The 16499-nt window shown below is 37.8% G+C and overlaps 1 protein-coding gene across 3 annotated transcripts in view; it reads left to right on the top strand.

Moving 5' to 3' along the window:
* The window catches only part of LOC138700100 (vascular endothelial growth factor receptor 1-like), a 343737-nt gene that overhangs the window by 132331 nt on the left and 194907 nt on the right, over nucleotides 1–16499 (top strand). For all 3 annotated transcript variants that reach the window (XM_069826422.1, XM_069826423.1, XM_069826421.1), the window contains exon 2: nucleotides 3417–3574. In XM_069826422.1, coding sequence (XP_069682523.1) covers nucleotides 3417–3574 — 158 coding nt within the window. The remainder of the gene's footprint in view (nucleotides 1–3416; nucleotides 3575–16499) is intronic.

The following is a 16499-nucleotide window of genomic DNA, read 5'->3' as shown; positions in this document are numbered from 1 at the left end:
AAAAAAAAGTAGCCGCACTCGTGAACAGCGAATATTTTCAAAGTCCACTTCGGGTCGCGGCGATGTTACACGATGCATGTGCTTGTACAAGCAGTTCCGGAAATATGAAAGTGTTCCATATCTGCTCCTCGCAGACCAGCGGTAGAGTGCTTGTTTAATGATTCAAAGGTTCTGGGTTCGCGCCTTCTTCAAGTTTTCATTTTATTTTTTAATTGTTCTTTAGCGATGTAAATGATATTCAAATTATCATTTATATCCAGTTATCGTTCTTGATGGATATCACGTTATTTATATTTTGTTATCGTTCTTTAGAGATATGAATAAAATTCAAGTCATCATTTGTATTCTGTTATCGTTTTATAACGATATGAAAAATAATTATTACTATTGTAGCTACAGTATCTCCAATGGGGGTTAGCCCTATTTTACATATGTATGTTAGGGCTATAGTTTTATACACAAAAAAGATAAGCATAAAGAGAAATAGAAAAGAAAATTAAATTAGCTTACGCGATGTAAACAAAACATAAACAATCCGTAAATTAGGCATTGCGATTGCAAAACAAATATCACTTATCAATTTGAAACATACAAAAACATTAACAACACACATACGTAACACTTCTATAACACAAATATGCAGTTTTCCGTACCATACATCATAAATTAATACACAATAGTCACACAAACACAATCAAACTATAATTACGACATTGCGACGACATCAAGCATCCCATAACTGACTCACATACATAACAAATCAAGCATCCGTTGCAACACATACACTTCAACATAGTAACCACACATTTAAAAGTTACAAATTTGGCTCCGAGAAGAATAAATAGGACACTGTTACTAATTACTATTCTTCTACAATGTCTTAAATACATCTGTAATAAATCTGTGAAATTCCGATATGAATAATATTCACGTTTTTTATATTGTTATCGTTCTTTAGCGATATACATAATATTCAAGTTATCATTTATATTGTTTTCCTTCATTAGCATTATAAAATAATATTCAAGTTATTTATATTGTTATTGTTCTTTCGCAATATAAATAATCTGTATTTTATGTAGGTAATTATTATAACACAAATAAACATCTTTCTTTGTAAAATAGGTTATTTTATTTAGATAATTAAATACGTATTATATAATATCTTATATTAATTAAACAAACCGATATTTATCATTTATATTGTGTTATCGTTCTTTAGTGATACTGTATAAATAATATTCTACTTATTTATATTGTAATCGTTCTTTAGCGATATAAATAACATAAATTTAATATTAGGTTTGGAAAAATCCAGTTGCATAATACTGCTACTAGTTTTTCTTTTTGTATTATTACATTATACTATCTTGAACCACAATAAAATGAAAATGAGTAACGAGGAATTGAACCTGAGACGTTGACATCTAAATTCCAACGTTCGTCCGCTGAGCTACGAGGGCAAAAGTGTGGAAACATTTTCGGAAAAATTGGCCCAATCACACTCTAAGATTTTCTGATGATTCGTAGAAGCTAGTCCAGGATGCGGGGGGCAAAGGCTAATTGAGATTTCCCGATCTCTGATAGGGTCAAACATCCTGATAGAATTAATATTTAACCCTTGCCGTGACTTTCGGTGAAGTCCGAAGGCCCAATTAGTCAAATCCACTCTCCTCATCTCCACGCTTGGGCCCCCTGGAATTTAATAAGATGCGAAAGAGATAGTGGTGTGCGGAAAGCAACGGGATGTTACCGCATTTAGGCCTATCCTTCCCAAGAAAAACTGCAAACATGAACAAAGGAAGCTTTAAATAGAAGAAGAAGGATCTTCTGCGGACCTCTGGAAAAAGAACTAAGGAAGAGACTAGTGAAGTTCTTTGTGTGGCGTGTGGCATTGTATGGGGAAGGAACATGGACATTACGACGAAATGAAGAGAAACGAATTGAAGCATTTGAAACGTGGATGTGGAGAAGAACGGTGCGTGTGAAGTGGACAGATAGAATAAGAAATAAAATTGTGTTTGAAAAAGTGAGTGAAGAAAGAATGATGCTGAAACTGATTAGAAAGATAAAAAGTAACTGGCTGGGTCTCTGGTTGAAAAGAATAATAGACGACATTAGGATATGTGTATCATATGCGGAGACTAAGAGGAAGGCAGAAAATAGGAAAGATTGGAGATTGCTGGGTTTGCAATGAAAGACCTGCCCATGGACAGAACACTTATGTATGTATGTTCAGAATGCTTGGAATATCGTGTCTAAAAATAGTCGCTATTTGCATAGACTAGTCAATTCCATGCCCACTCGACTGCAAGATGATCGAGATACGAGGAATATAGACTAAATATTGAATTGTGGCTTTTTGTTTTGTTTTTTGAACGCTTAATTGTTTGAATGTTTTAAGGCCGACGCCAGTAAATTTGTTTTGTTTATGCCACGAAAGATATTTTTATTGAGAATAAAATCTTTTTTCTTTCCATTTGCAGCCACAATATCATAATGATAAAGTCATGGCATAATATATTAATGAACCTGATGTTAATTACTAAACTAATCGTAAAAGAGAAAGGAGCCATTATGTATAGTTTGTCTCTCTCAAAAACAGAACAAAAAAGAACATAAAAAGCACGTGGTTGTAGTCGAACGCAGGACCTCATGAATAAGAGGCCTGAACGCTACCATTATGCTATCGATAACACACAGATACTCCAATTATAACTGTAGATATCAGGCAACGTGGTCCAACAACATGTAACATCGCCTGTCTCCGAATTGTAGCGAAGATACCCGAAGGGAACTTTGTTCCAGGAGAGCGGCCACTTTTTCTTTTGACAGCTGTACAAGAGTACCGCCGTTCGGCTACCCAATCATTCACAGAATAGGAGTGGTAAGCACAAAAAGCCTCAAGCTCAGTGCAAACCTTCTGGGCCTTCCTCCGTACAATAGAAAATAAACTAGCTTAAGGTACTGGTAATATCAATCCCTTCTGAGCCACCGGAGTAGCTCAGTCGGCTAAGATGCTTGTCTGCCGATTCGGAGTTGTGCTCGGGTGCGTGTTCGATTCCCGCTTGGTCTGGTTACCTGGTTGGGTTTTTTCCGAGGTTTCCCCCACTGTAGGGCAAATATCAGGTAATATGTGGAAAATTCTCGGTCTCGTCTCGCCAAATACCATCTCGCTATCACCAATTCTATCGACGTTAAATAAAAAAATCACTTCTGCAAGTGTCCTGTGTCCAGGAAAATTGGGTTAAATCCTCAATGACTTCGATCTAGAGGTAAAAGACATGTCGGAGATCGCAGGAAATGGAGTTAAGCGAATACAATGTAGAGACGAAATAAGCTTTGATCTTTAATGCCTACACCATGAAGTGAATATGATAATGATAATGACGATGTATTCATTTTCTTTTTTGCAGGATCTCTGTACATTGTTGAAATTAAGCCACCCCGGATAATTGGGGGATCTTCAGGATCAAAGACGGTAAAGTCTGGAGAGAACTTCGAGTTAATATGTGAGAGTGACAAGCCTATCCACTGGTTTTATCCACAACTCACAATGGATATGGAGACTTTGGTAAATATCAATGGATGAGTGTTATAGATGTCTAGCATACTGTGTTATAATTTACAACATAATGTAGTAGTATATTTCTCAACTGATATTTTTGATTATATGCAAATTTAATATTGAGAGGGATATAAGTACATGCACATCACGTTTCTTGATACTGTACATAAATTATAATTCATACTGGTAGTTTTAACATGTTGAGCTTGATTGTCCAATTTGCCAATTAAGTAGTAGGCCTACATGCATCTTCTCGCCATGAATTTTACACACTAATTAATAAAATTGCTATTTCATATAACTTTATGTTATAGTAATATACGTTACAAGAGCGGTATGTTGACGTTTTCATGTTCGAGGAAAAGATTAAAAAAGCGAAACGTAGTTGAGCTTTTTTAATTTCTGAGAACATGAAAATAAACATACCGCTCGTGTATCGTACATTATTTTGTGCGAAGATCGTTTATTACGTACCTGAAAGACGAATTTCTAATTAGTTGTAATGAAATCTCCATCTTGGTTTCTGTTTAATGACGGCAACTTTAGAAAACAAAAATATCTATACTCCAGCAGGCCGTGATATACGTCTGTCTTTTTTTTCCCCCAGTCTTAAATGCGAACTTAAAACAAACGGTAAGGTTATGTAATGATTTATTTTTCATTTTAACATTTTAACAATATTATTTATATAACATATTGCAGTAATAACATCGGCATCTGGAATCTCGTTGATTTTTTCACGGCTTCCTTAATGTTACTTGTATCAGGAATGCAATAAGTTTCGTGGAGTAGTAGACTTTACTTAATTTTTGCAAATATTTAAAAACAATAATTAACATTGCAATTTAGGTGCAATTGCAGTGGTAAGTTTCCAATTTATAATTATTACTATGTTAAACGTCTCTAAAAATAATATGTTAAAAGCCTAAAGCAGTAAAATGAATGTCGCGCTTAAGCGGTAAGAAGAGGGAAATTATTATGTGTGTTACGTTGGGAATACTGAATGTGGTATTTCACACTTACCGCGTATTGGTTTTGTGCGGAAAACAAGCAAATACGCACGATCTCGCACAAAATTAATGTGCACAACTATTGTCTCTTCACAATACAAAAACCTCCTATCATTTTAATACAGCCTTACCAAAATAATGATTAAAGGTAGCCTACAGTTCAAAGAAATATAAAAAAATATCAAAGGTTATCAACCTGTACATATAATAATATTTCAATTTGTTTTCAAAACAGTACAGTAATCCAAATCTGACACAGAATGAACTTCAAACGGGAATCGGCTCTAACGTATTCTATATGATCACTCTTCACTGTTTCGACTATAATCAAGTGCTCCTTCCCTTCTTCTTAAATCAGGGTGTTATTTATGGGCATAGCCATGATTTGTGTTATGGTGGAGCAAGACACCTACTTGTCCTCATTCTCTGTCTTAATAAAGTTATACCATGGGTGTCCAAACGCCTATAGAACCAGGAAATATTGCACGTCAAGCATGTTCTACTAAGGTCAATAACTTTCCATACGCCAGGGGTTACCTCGTACGAGTTACAATTGGACATCTATGAGTTATACCATTGTAATATGTATTTACATATATTTTTAAGAGATTCCAAAACCAGTTATGTTCAAACTTAACTTTCTCCGCATCGCGTACATTTTATTTCTGCTTTTTGTTAAGTATTTTTATTTATTTACTTGATTTAGTGGGACAGCTGCCCCAACTGGCTACTCTCTAAAGAGACTGATTCAGGACGAATAGTAAATAATTTAGAGGGTGAAAGAATGGACTATTCTGAGTAAAAAAGTTAATATAGACATGTGTCCACAATGTGTGGAGAAACAGCAGTTTGAATGTTATGCATAACAAGCATTACGAGTGGAAAAAAGAAAACACAAACGACTTAATGATTGCATTTATCGCTTATTTACATGGTATCAATAAAGTTCAACAGTTCAATGCACATTTCCGCTCTGTTGACAATAAGTGTTGCTTTCTGAGTCGTCATGTCGATCATAATGCAAGTGTTCTATTCGTTTCTTTTAGTTTACTTTGTTTTCATATAATTTGCCTTTAATCCACCCCACAAACAAAAACCGATAGGAGTAAGGTCTTGTGACCTAGATGGCCAATGAACGTGACCACCATGGGCAATTCATCGTTCAGTGAATGCGAGTTTAGATTATGTGTCAACTGACAGCTAAAATGTACAGGGCAGAGCACACACTGAATACTGGAACATAAGCTTGTGCATAGCTGCTAGAGCGGCACAAGTACACAACAGATTATGTAGCGAGGAAGACTATGAAATTACTGTTTGTTCACCACGACCACATATGGTTTGTAACTACCCGTCAGTACTCTCCGCAAGGTCAAGCCTCTAGAGGCGCTGTTGTTCATGTCTCTCAATATTTTGCGAAGATGTCCGTCTTGTTAGTACAGTATAAAGTCTTTGCTTTAAATGCGTCAGCCCGACCATAGCTTCCGTGATCTGATTCACTGGATTTTTATCTTCGATATAGAATAGAGAGTCCCGCACCGTGGCGTCGCGGTCTAAGGCATCCCGCCTAGGACTCGCGTTACGGAATGAGCGCTGGTTCGAGTCCTCATGGGGGAAGAAATTTTCTCATGAAATTTCGGCCAGTGTATGGGACCGGTGCCCACCCAGCATCGTGATGCACTTGGGGAGCTACGATAGGTAGCGAAATCCGGTTGCGAATACCAGCTATAACGGCTGGGGGGATCATCGTGCTAACCACACGATACCTCCATTCTGGTTGGATGATCGTCCACCTCTCCTTCGGCATGTGGGCGTGAGGCCAGCAGGTCGGTCTAGGCCCTTCACGGGCTGTAGCGCCAAGGATTATTATTATTATAGAATAGAGAAGGTCGTGATCTAAGCACAGATCACACACAGAAAGATGTACAGCTCAATGCTTAAACACTGCCAACGTAGGATGCCAAAACGACCGTAGGGCCATCTGCGGGCGATTGCAAATCAGAAGTCGGTAACAGCATTTACTATCTTACCATCCACCTCTCCTGTGTCGGTAACAATATTCACTACTATACCAGACCATTTTATTCACTACTGCAGTGTACATAATTTATACACGTATTCCATTTCGATTACAATTTTATCCTTCTTTTTCCAGCCTACCTGCCGGTAAGAATAGTAAATAGTTATCAGCTTCGTATTTCGGGTTGGGAAGGGCATGTTTTTTTATAACTCTTAAGGGATGAAATATCTTATACCGGTACGTGTTTTTTTTTTATTCTGTTCAACAGATATCAGGTAAGGAGTTGATACTTACTGGGTTTTAAATGGAAATGTATTTACTGAAATTGTAAATATAAATGAAACATAACGAGAATAAATTATTGATACGCTTCAAGCAAACAAATGCGAAAGAATTAATACGTGTAGGCTCAAATAGAAGGAATCCTGATTTGGCATTCTTTCCACTTTCCGAAATATGTTGAGGGACATGTAATATTGTTTACGTAATGTATTTCTTTAAGTAACTTCCGTCTTCGGACCTACAATCGTGTTTTTTATAGGTGAATCTAAAATTGAAACATACGATTAGCTGTGTGTCTTTTAATATCGCAATATTCCGACAAACTGTACCGGTACACATGTTTCATATTAATAAACAGGAAAAGGTTTTTATTTGGTATCGTGGACATCATATGTAGTAATTTAATTGGGCCCAGACAACCTGGTGCACAGCATGTTCTGCCCTGGTTTTCTGTGACATGCTGGAATCATAGAAAGCATTATCGTGATGTTTCTTACATCCCTAATAAAAAACACATATTATTATTTATTTAATTCTTTTGCATTTGTTTTCTTGCAGCGTATCAATCATTTCACCTTACAATAAGCTCAGTGATAGTACATCACAATAATTCTCGTTATGTTTAATATGGTATTTATAATTTCATTAAATACATTTCCATTTAGCCTATATAATCAGCTTACCTGGTATTTTGTTGAATAGAATAAAAGAACACATATAGGCCTAACACACATTAACAAGAGACCTGAATAGTATATTCTACTGGTACTGTGGTCAGTTAACTCGAACGTTAAAATTTGAATTTCAAATAAAAATACGGTCGCTCATGTTTGGAGCAGAATTCGATTTGTTTGTCACCTACTGAGAAATTATTTTTTTTTATTTTTTTTTTTTTTGTAAATATTCTTATAATATAAGATATAGTATCGGATTTTTTTAAAAATCCCCGATTATTCGCCCGTTCCTTTTACATAAATAAATACATTGTTCACCTAACAAATTAGGAGAACAACATCTCAAAGGCATTAAGAACACGACACATTGGTGACAGGATACAAGGAAAGATACATAGATAGGACAATACTTAAATTAACACTTAAAAACACCTGTGCAAACACAATATAAAAGACATATACATTCGTACGATAACCAAAACACACGCACACACGTGAGCACGCGCAAACACACACATGCGCTCAAAACAATGGTCAACTTCAGGGATTTAGAGCCATTTTTGGAGTCCTGTATTTTACAAATTGATCCATGTTGTATTGTCCAATTTGCCGCACTGTGGGATTGGGACTCTTGTCAAGACGTGAATAGAATTTCTGTGTAAGACGTTTCAAGATCACAGACAGATATTCAACTTCTAGGTCTTCGTGAATCTGTGTAGTCGTGGTGTACCAATCAGAGCCATGAATAATCCGTAAAGCCTTATTTTGGCCAATTTGTAAATGCTTCATCTTATTTTCTAAGACATATGCCCACGCTGGAGCAGCATATGTTCAAATTGGAAGAATCAAGGATCTATAAAGCAACAATTTGCGATTTATAGATATTACTCCTGATTTGAACAAGGGCAAAAGTTGTACTGTTCGACCCGTGGCTTTGCCTTTGGAATACTGGAAATGTTTCTGCCAGTTTAACTTTCTGTCTAAGATTACACCTAAGTATTTGGTGCTGTTTCTGTACTCCAAAACGCAATCATAAATACGTAACTGGGTAACTCTTTTTACCACAATTGTGTGAAACATACTGCTTTCGTCTTTTCAACATTAAGAGATGTTTTCCATTTTTTAACCAATCTTCAATTAAATTGATATGTTTTTGTAATCTACCTGCAGCATACAAAGGATTTACATGAGAAGATAATAATACAGTATCGTCAGCATATTGAGCCACGTTAGTTTCAGGTGTTGTTGGTAGATCGGCTGTGTAAATATTGTACAGAAGCGGACCAAGTACAGAGCCTTGTGGGACGCCAGATTTTATGTCATGTGTTTTGAACAAAGCTAATCCTTCTTTTACTTGATATGTTCTGCCTGATAAATAGGAAGAAATAATCTTTATAATGATGTCCGGAAGTCCAGTAAATGTCAGTTTATAAACCAATCCCATGTGCCAAACAGAATCATAAGCTTTCGCTATGTCTAGAAAGATAGTTGGTATATAGCCTTTCAAGTTGAATGATTATTTCAGCTAGCCTTATAACTTGATGAATCGTTGAACAGCCCGATCTGAACGCCATTTGGTGATCTGGTATAACAGTGAGTTGTTGTTCTTCGATTCTGCGTAATATTACAAGTTCAAAAACTTTACCAACCGTCGATAAGAGACTGATGGGCCTCCGATTTTGCAGGTATTGAGGACTTTTATTTGCTTTGAGTATTGTTATGATAACAGCATGCTTCCACACTGATGGAAAATATCCAAATTTCAAACTTAAGTTGAATAACTTAACCATATAAGTCACAATTTTACATGGCAGATTTTTAAATGCATAATTTGATAGAGTCTTTACCAGGAAATTTGCGGCTTGAAAGCATTTTGAAGATGGTTTTAATTTCAGAAGGAGTCGTGTAGCGCAATTTAATTTGGCTAGGGACTTTTAGAAGCTCATTTACAGTGTCACGAATTTCATTGTAGTGCCTTGTAAAGCTTTCATATTCCTGCGCAGGAATAAATTGTTGTTCTAAATGTTCAGTTATTATATCTGCTTTTGTGATGTCATCATAAACTGGTCCCATGTGGCTTTGGATTGGTATCACCCTTGATCTGCTGCGTGGTTTACCAAGTCTGCGAGTGATTTTCCAGATCTGAGAAGAGCTATTGGCATCTTCTATGTCTTTATCTAATTTATCTAAAGTGTGATTCATTATTGCTCTATGGACTTGGTTTTTTAAATTATTATATTTACTTTTATATACTGGATTTCTCGTTAGTTGCCATAATTTTCTTTTTCGTTTCTTTTATGAAATCATGTTTTTAATAAGGGTTGGTAATGGAGAATTATTATTGTCACTTTCTCTAATTGTTGTAGCCATTTTTACAGCTGCTGTCAAAGTATTCATGAATAAATCAGCTGATGCTTCTAACTCCTCTATTGAAGAGATTATTGGATTTCCAGGCAGCGATTCATTTAAATAGTTTCTAAAAAGTGACCAATTTGTTACACGAGATGTATGAAATATTGGGGGCTTTGTTTTTGCAGATTTATTCAGGCAAATTATGACCGGAATATGGAAATTATTGAAGAAACTATCAATTATTGAAGACAGACGTCGTTAGATGTCTCTATTTCATGTAAGAAATTCTCTAGTAACAGTTGCTGTGTCGTGTTCTCGCAAGCATAACATTTTGTTTTAGCACTCCCTAGTTAAAATCCTGTCTGCGCCACTGATAAGCATTAAACCATTCCAATTAAATATGAACAAATGTAATTAATAAATGGTCACTATCTGATTTATCTATCTTCAATAAAAGTAAATTTATTGCAGAGATTAATGATGCACGACAACAAAACATCAGGTACGGTACTGTTATTTTACTTTTGAGATGTTTAATTTGAATAGAGAAGTTTTCTTCCTAAAGTTTACGATTCATTAACCGTACAAAAGTTATATTTCATAGACATCATTCCTAGACAAATTGACTCGTAAATACTGAATGCTAATAAAATCCACTCAATAGTTTAGGAGAAAACGCTGTAAATAGACTGTAGGCCTATATCCAAAACCACTTTTTCAGTATCAGAGATAATGAAAACGTGTATTTCTGCGATAATGCCGAAACAGATTTTTGAGGTCACCATAATACTTCTTCGTCTTGCTTCTTATACCTAATAGGAAAACAAAAAAAATGAGCGCATCTCTCTTCCATTATTAAGTATGTGTTATTTACCCTTCCCCCCCCCCACCACACTAAAATTTTCACTCTAACTCGGCAGAACTTTTAACAGCTGTTCACCCGGAAAAGCTTTACAGATGCTCGAAACAGTTCTACTTTGAGGATTTAGTGAAGAACTGTTTTCAGAACATGGCAGGAGTGATAGTATGAGGAAGAAGAATAAAGTGTACTACTCGGGACAGGTATCTTTACCGGGCGGTTTGTTTCTAAACCAACTCGATTGCGCTGCGATATCGGGAGTACACTCAACAGCAAATATTGATTGATGCAATCACCAATCAGTTGCACCTCTGTCACTGTGCGAAAAGGAAGTTGCTTCGGAACAGCGTTGCCAGCCCTGAGGCTTAACTTATTGCACAATTGGTTCCAAATTATCGTACTTTTGATTGGAGGATCGTAAGCTACATATAAAATAGGTATATTTCGATTATTTTATCTAAACTCCCTCCACAGTGTTTTATTTAAATGATTTTTTTTTATTCTTATAAGGAAATAATTGTTAAAAGTTAAATATCAGCACATAAAATGATTTTTAAACACTTTGTTGTCTTCGTACCTTGGGAGGATCTTCAGCAGGATCAACAACAGCAGGAAGATAAGAGTCAGAACCTACATCCAGCCCTTTATACAGTTTGTTTCATCAGAGGAGAACCAAGCTTTAAATTAAGGAATCGTTTACCATAATTTTCTACAATTTTATTTCCATCCTGTATATTTAGGGTGCACTGGATGTAGATTTTTTGGGAGTAGGAACTACTAGGGTCACTATCACTATCTTCTGATTCTATTGCGACTCTTATGTGACGTCAGAACCTATCACAATGACATCGGATTTCTTACTTCCCGTACACTAGGGCCCACCACGAAACACGACTGGCACAAGCAAGTACCATATATAACAGGCTGTTCCTTCTTCCTTTGTATGTATACAAGATACAAGATAGGCCCATATATTGAATATGTTAATTTCGTTTTTCTGTTAAGGGGTTCTGAAAACATTTCAACGAACGTATTAGTTATTACATGCTTACGTGGCTGTAGTAATTATGTTTAGACTATTGAGAGGATTGGAGAGACCATTTCTCTGAGATATTTGAAAATAAGCAAAGGAATGTTTGTCAGCATCATTTTTGAATATCCACAGGTACTGTAATGGTCACTATGTGATTTCTTGTCGCTATAATAATGTTGACCAAAATCAAGTTGTCATGTCACCTGAGATTGGAGACATAGGAGAGCAATGTTTATAGAAATATGTTTTGCGACAGTCGACTTCTACAGTACCGGTAATTGTAACGCAGAAGTGCTACATGCAAAAACTACATACTTACTTACTTACTTACTTACTTACTCACAAATGGCCTTTAAGGAACCCGAAGGTTCATTGCCGCCCTCACATAAGCCCGCCATCGGTCTCTATCCTGTGCAAGATTAATCCATTCTCTATCATCATATCCCACCTCCCTCAAATCCATTTTAATATTATCCTCCCATCTACGTCTCGGCCTCCCTAAAGGTATTTTTCCCTCCGGTCTCCCAACTAACACTCTATATGCATTTCTGGATTCGCCCATACGTGCTACATGTCCTGCCCATCTCAAACGTCTGGTTTTAATGTTCCTAATTATGTCAGGTGATGAATACAATGCGTGCAGTTCTGCGCTGTGTAACTTTCTCCATTCTCCTGTAACTTCATCCCTCTGAGCCCCAAATATTTTCCTAAGCACCTTATTCTCAAACACCCTTAACCCATGTTCCTCTTTCAGAGTGAGAGTCCAAGTTTCACAACCATACAGAAGAACCGGTAATATAACTGTTTTATAAATTCTAACTTTCAGATTTTTTGACAGCAGACTGGATGATAAGAGCTTCTCAACCGAATAATAACACGCATTTCCCATATTTATTCTGCGTTTAATTTCCTCCCGAGTGTCATTTATATTTGTTACTGTTGCTCCAAGATATTTGAATTTTTCCACCTCTTCGAAGGATAAATCTCCAATTTTTATATTTCCATTTCGTACAATATTCTGCTCACGAGACATAATCATATACTTTGTCTTTTCGGGATTTACTTCCAAACCGATGGCTTTACTTGCTTCAAGTAAAATTTCTGTGTTTTCCCTAATCGTTTGTGTATTTTCTCCTAACATATTCACGTCATCCGCATAGACAAGAAGCTGATGTAACCCGTTCAATTCCAAACCCTGCCTGTTATCCTGAACTTTCCTAATGGCATATTCTAAAGCGAAGTTAAAAAGTAAAGGTGATAGTGCATCTCCCTGCTTTAGCCCGCAGTGAATTGGAAAAGCATCAGATAGGAACTGACCTTGAGGGTGGGTGCGTCTCGGTGTTGCGTGAGATTCACTCAGGGTAGCCGAGGTATGGTTGTGGTGTAGGATGATGTCAGGAATATTACCAAGCCGGCTACTTATATAAAAGGCAGTGTAAACTCCAAAACTATAAGTTTATTGTCGTATTCACTTGGTAAACCCTAGAGTATGTATTTCCGGCTGACTTATAATTCAATCGTTGGTCGCACTTCTGTATCGACTCTATGGCAGCTCTGAATAAGCTCTATCCGATACTATAAATTCAATACTCTGCCCAGTACACTATGATCGAAGCTCCTAAACGTTGACGAGTAGTCTCACCGATGACAACGTTCTATCTATCGAGTCTTCGCCGGAGGAAAGACTATTAAGTTGGGCCGCCGACACCAAAAAAACTCAGTGCGTCGTGCCGTCGACACGAAAAGAAGTCGTAGTCCTGTCGACACAAAACGAAGTAGTTATTGTGCCCTGTATGTAGGGCCGCCGACACGATAAGAAGTTGTGTTCGTGCCCTGTATGTAGGGCCGCCGACACGATAAGAAGTTGTGATTGTGGCCTGTATGTAGGGCCGCCGACACGATGAGATGTTGTGTTCCATTTCCGCTCCCCGTCACCCTTATTTATAAAAACCTATCCTATGCTAAAACTAACTATCCTATTGGTTAAAAACTACGTCACTTAACCGCCCTAAAATCTATTCTCTATTGGTCCAAAGTGACCTCATAAGCTGGACCAAGATCTCTTCTTATTGGGCGCGAAATACGTCATCTCTAAATCTAGACTTTGGATTTCCCATAACATCAAATTAGCTGGTAGATATTTCGAGAACCCCCGTTCTTTGGAAAATCCCGAGCTTGCAGAAGCTTTCCCACGGGTCCAGTCCAACTTTGGCTTTTACGCTTCGACGAGTGTCTATATAAAACCCTGCCCAAGGTGGCCATAAATCTGTCCAATTCTGACAAGTGACGCAGACGAACACCTGCGTGGGAAGCTAATTCTAACCAAGTCGCTGGGACATCCCCGCGAATACATGTAACAAAAATATGGAGATATCACTTCGCTATTAAATCGGTCTCTCCCTCTCCTAATTACTGCTTCAAATGCCCATCTACGTAACCATTGGAAATTCCCGAAAGTGTTTCCAATGTTATGAGATGTCCCCGCTTTCTGCCTATAACTAGCCTCATAGTTCCCCTTCGCGGTCAGCCGGTGATACATTATTTACAATACAATCAGATTACAATGTCACTACAAACAATTACAATAAATATTACATATATCTTCACAAGCCTTTCTATGTACACAACTCTCACACAATAAGCACAACAATGTACAATTTATATTCACATTTACATATGTACAATCCCATTCATTCACATATTCACATTTGTTCATTCATTGATCAATTACACACACTGCGTGCTTGGTTGTACCAGCCGCGCTGTGCAGGTTTACCTGGCTGTACGCGTGAGACTAACTATCCTTATTCCTTCTCATTCCTGCCTCCTTGTCTCTCCTGTTTGAAAGGCCTCAAGAGTTGCTTGTGGTACCTTCCAACAGGTTTACTTTTTCCCCTTTCTACCAATTCGAAAGTATGGTCTCCGTATTTACTTTTAATTTCGTAGGGCCCCTTGTACAGTAACTCCATGCGTGAGTAACGTCCTCTAAGAGCGGAAGATAACTTCACGTCCCTTAGCAATACCAAATCGCCGGGTGTGGGCTCCCATTTGTGGCGATATCTTTTGACTTTACCGAGTCTATACTCGGCCTTTTTCCTGATTCGGTCGAAAGCTAGTTTACACAGTAGTTCCGCACTAGGAGGCTCACCCTCCTGTATTGCCTGCGGCAAACTCTTTATCATGGGATCGGGATCGATCCCTAACATAAGTTTGATCGGAGCTATTCCGGTCGTTGGATTGATAGAGTGGTTCATGACTCTCTCAATCACCTCACATTGCTTAAACCAGTCCTTATGGTTTCGGTGACACAGAATATGGAGATGCAATGATATATCCCTAAGCGCTCTTTCGCAGGGATTACCGCTGGGAAAGTATGCGGAGCAATTGTATAGCTTCACGCCCGCGTCTTCCAGTCTTTTGCAAAACACTTTCGATTTATGTACCGACACACTGTCACTGAGCACCGCTGTTACCGGGCCGTAAGTCGGTATGTAGTCTCTAACCAGCTTATCAGCACACAACTTGCTAGAGATATTTCTTAAAGGGTAAATGTTTACAAGTTTTGTGAATACATCGTACGTAACAAATATGTACCTGTGTCCGAAAGACGATGTGGGCATTGGACCGTGTTCGTCCACTGCTACAAGTTCATTTTTTTTTACCCCTGATAATGGCCTGCGGTACATTGTTATACCTTACATTTAGAGGTTTCGCCCTCTGGCAGACCTCGCAACGAGATATTACCCTTCTAACCTTCTTTGACAGTTGCTTAATATAAAATGATTCTGACATAGTTAAAATAATCCTATCACTCCCAGAGTGACACATAGTTAGGTGAAAGTTATTTATAAGTTCATTCTCCATACTCGCAGGTATGTATATCTTCCACTTCTGGATATCCCTACCATGCAATTTATACGAGATACCAGAGCGCAATCCATACACTTCATCTTTCACCTGTGAGATTTCTCTAGCTTTGTCCATTAAGGCCCTTATCGTGGAATCCTCCTGCTGCAAATCTGCAATTCTTCGAAATTTTCCCGTCAGAGCTCCATTCCTCGTGGAATCAATTTTCATCACGGCAATTTCGTACGCGGGGGCGGTGATAGTTTCCGGTAGCCCCGATTTCGAATTCAAACGAGAGAGACAATCACCAAAGATATTGTCTGCCCCCGGAATATGTCTAATCGTCACATCATGAGCCAAAATTTCGTGCACGTATCTAGATATTCTAGAGTTCGTCAATTTGCATCTACTCAGAAACGCTAGGCTTACATGGTCAGTAAATATGATGATCTGCCTATTAAAGATATACTGACGGAACTTCTGTAGTGCGAAGTACACAGCAGAAATCTCAAGTTCCGTGATTGATGCGTTGCTTTCGGTACGCGACAGTCCCCTAGAAGCTGTGGCAATCACATGTCGCTTGTTATCTTCATCGGTCTGACATAGAATTGCTCCATATCCATCTGAAGACGCATCAGTATAAATCTGAAAAGGTAGGCTGTCGTTAGGCCTTTCCAACAGAATTGAGTCGGCGAAAAGCAGTTTCGTTCGATCGAATGCTTCCTGCTCTGCCGACCCCCACCTGAAGGGTGTATCCTTCTTCAATAATGCTCTGAGTGGGGCTACATGCTTAGCATAATTGACGAGAAACCGATTCTGGTATTGTAGGATACCTAGATATCTACGAACCTGTTT

This window comes from Periplaneta americana, chromosome 5 (assembly GCF_040183065.1).
Source record: "Periplaneta americana isolate PAMFEO1 chromosome 5, P.americana_PAMFEO1_priV1, whole genome shotgun sequence".
Lineage (NCBI taxonomy): Eukaryota > Metazoa > Arthropoda > Insecta > Blattodea > Blattidae > Periplaneta > Periplaneta americana.
Note: the sequence above shows the minus strand (reverse complement) of the source record. Positions and strands in the feature narration are given on the sequence as shown.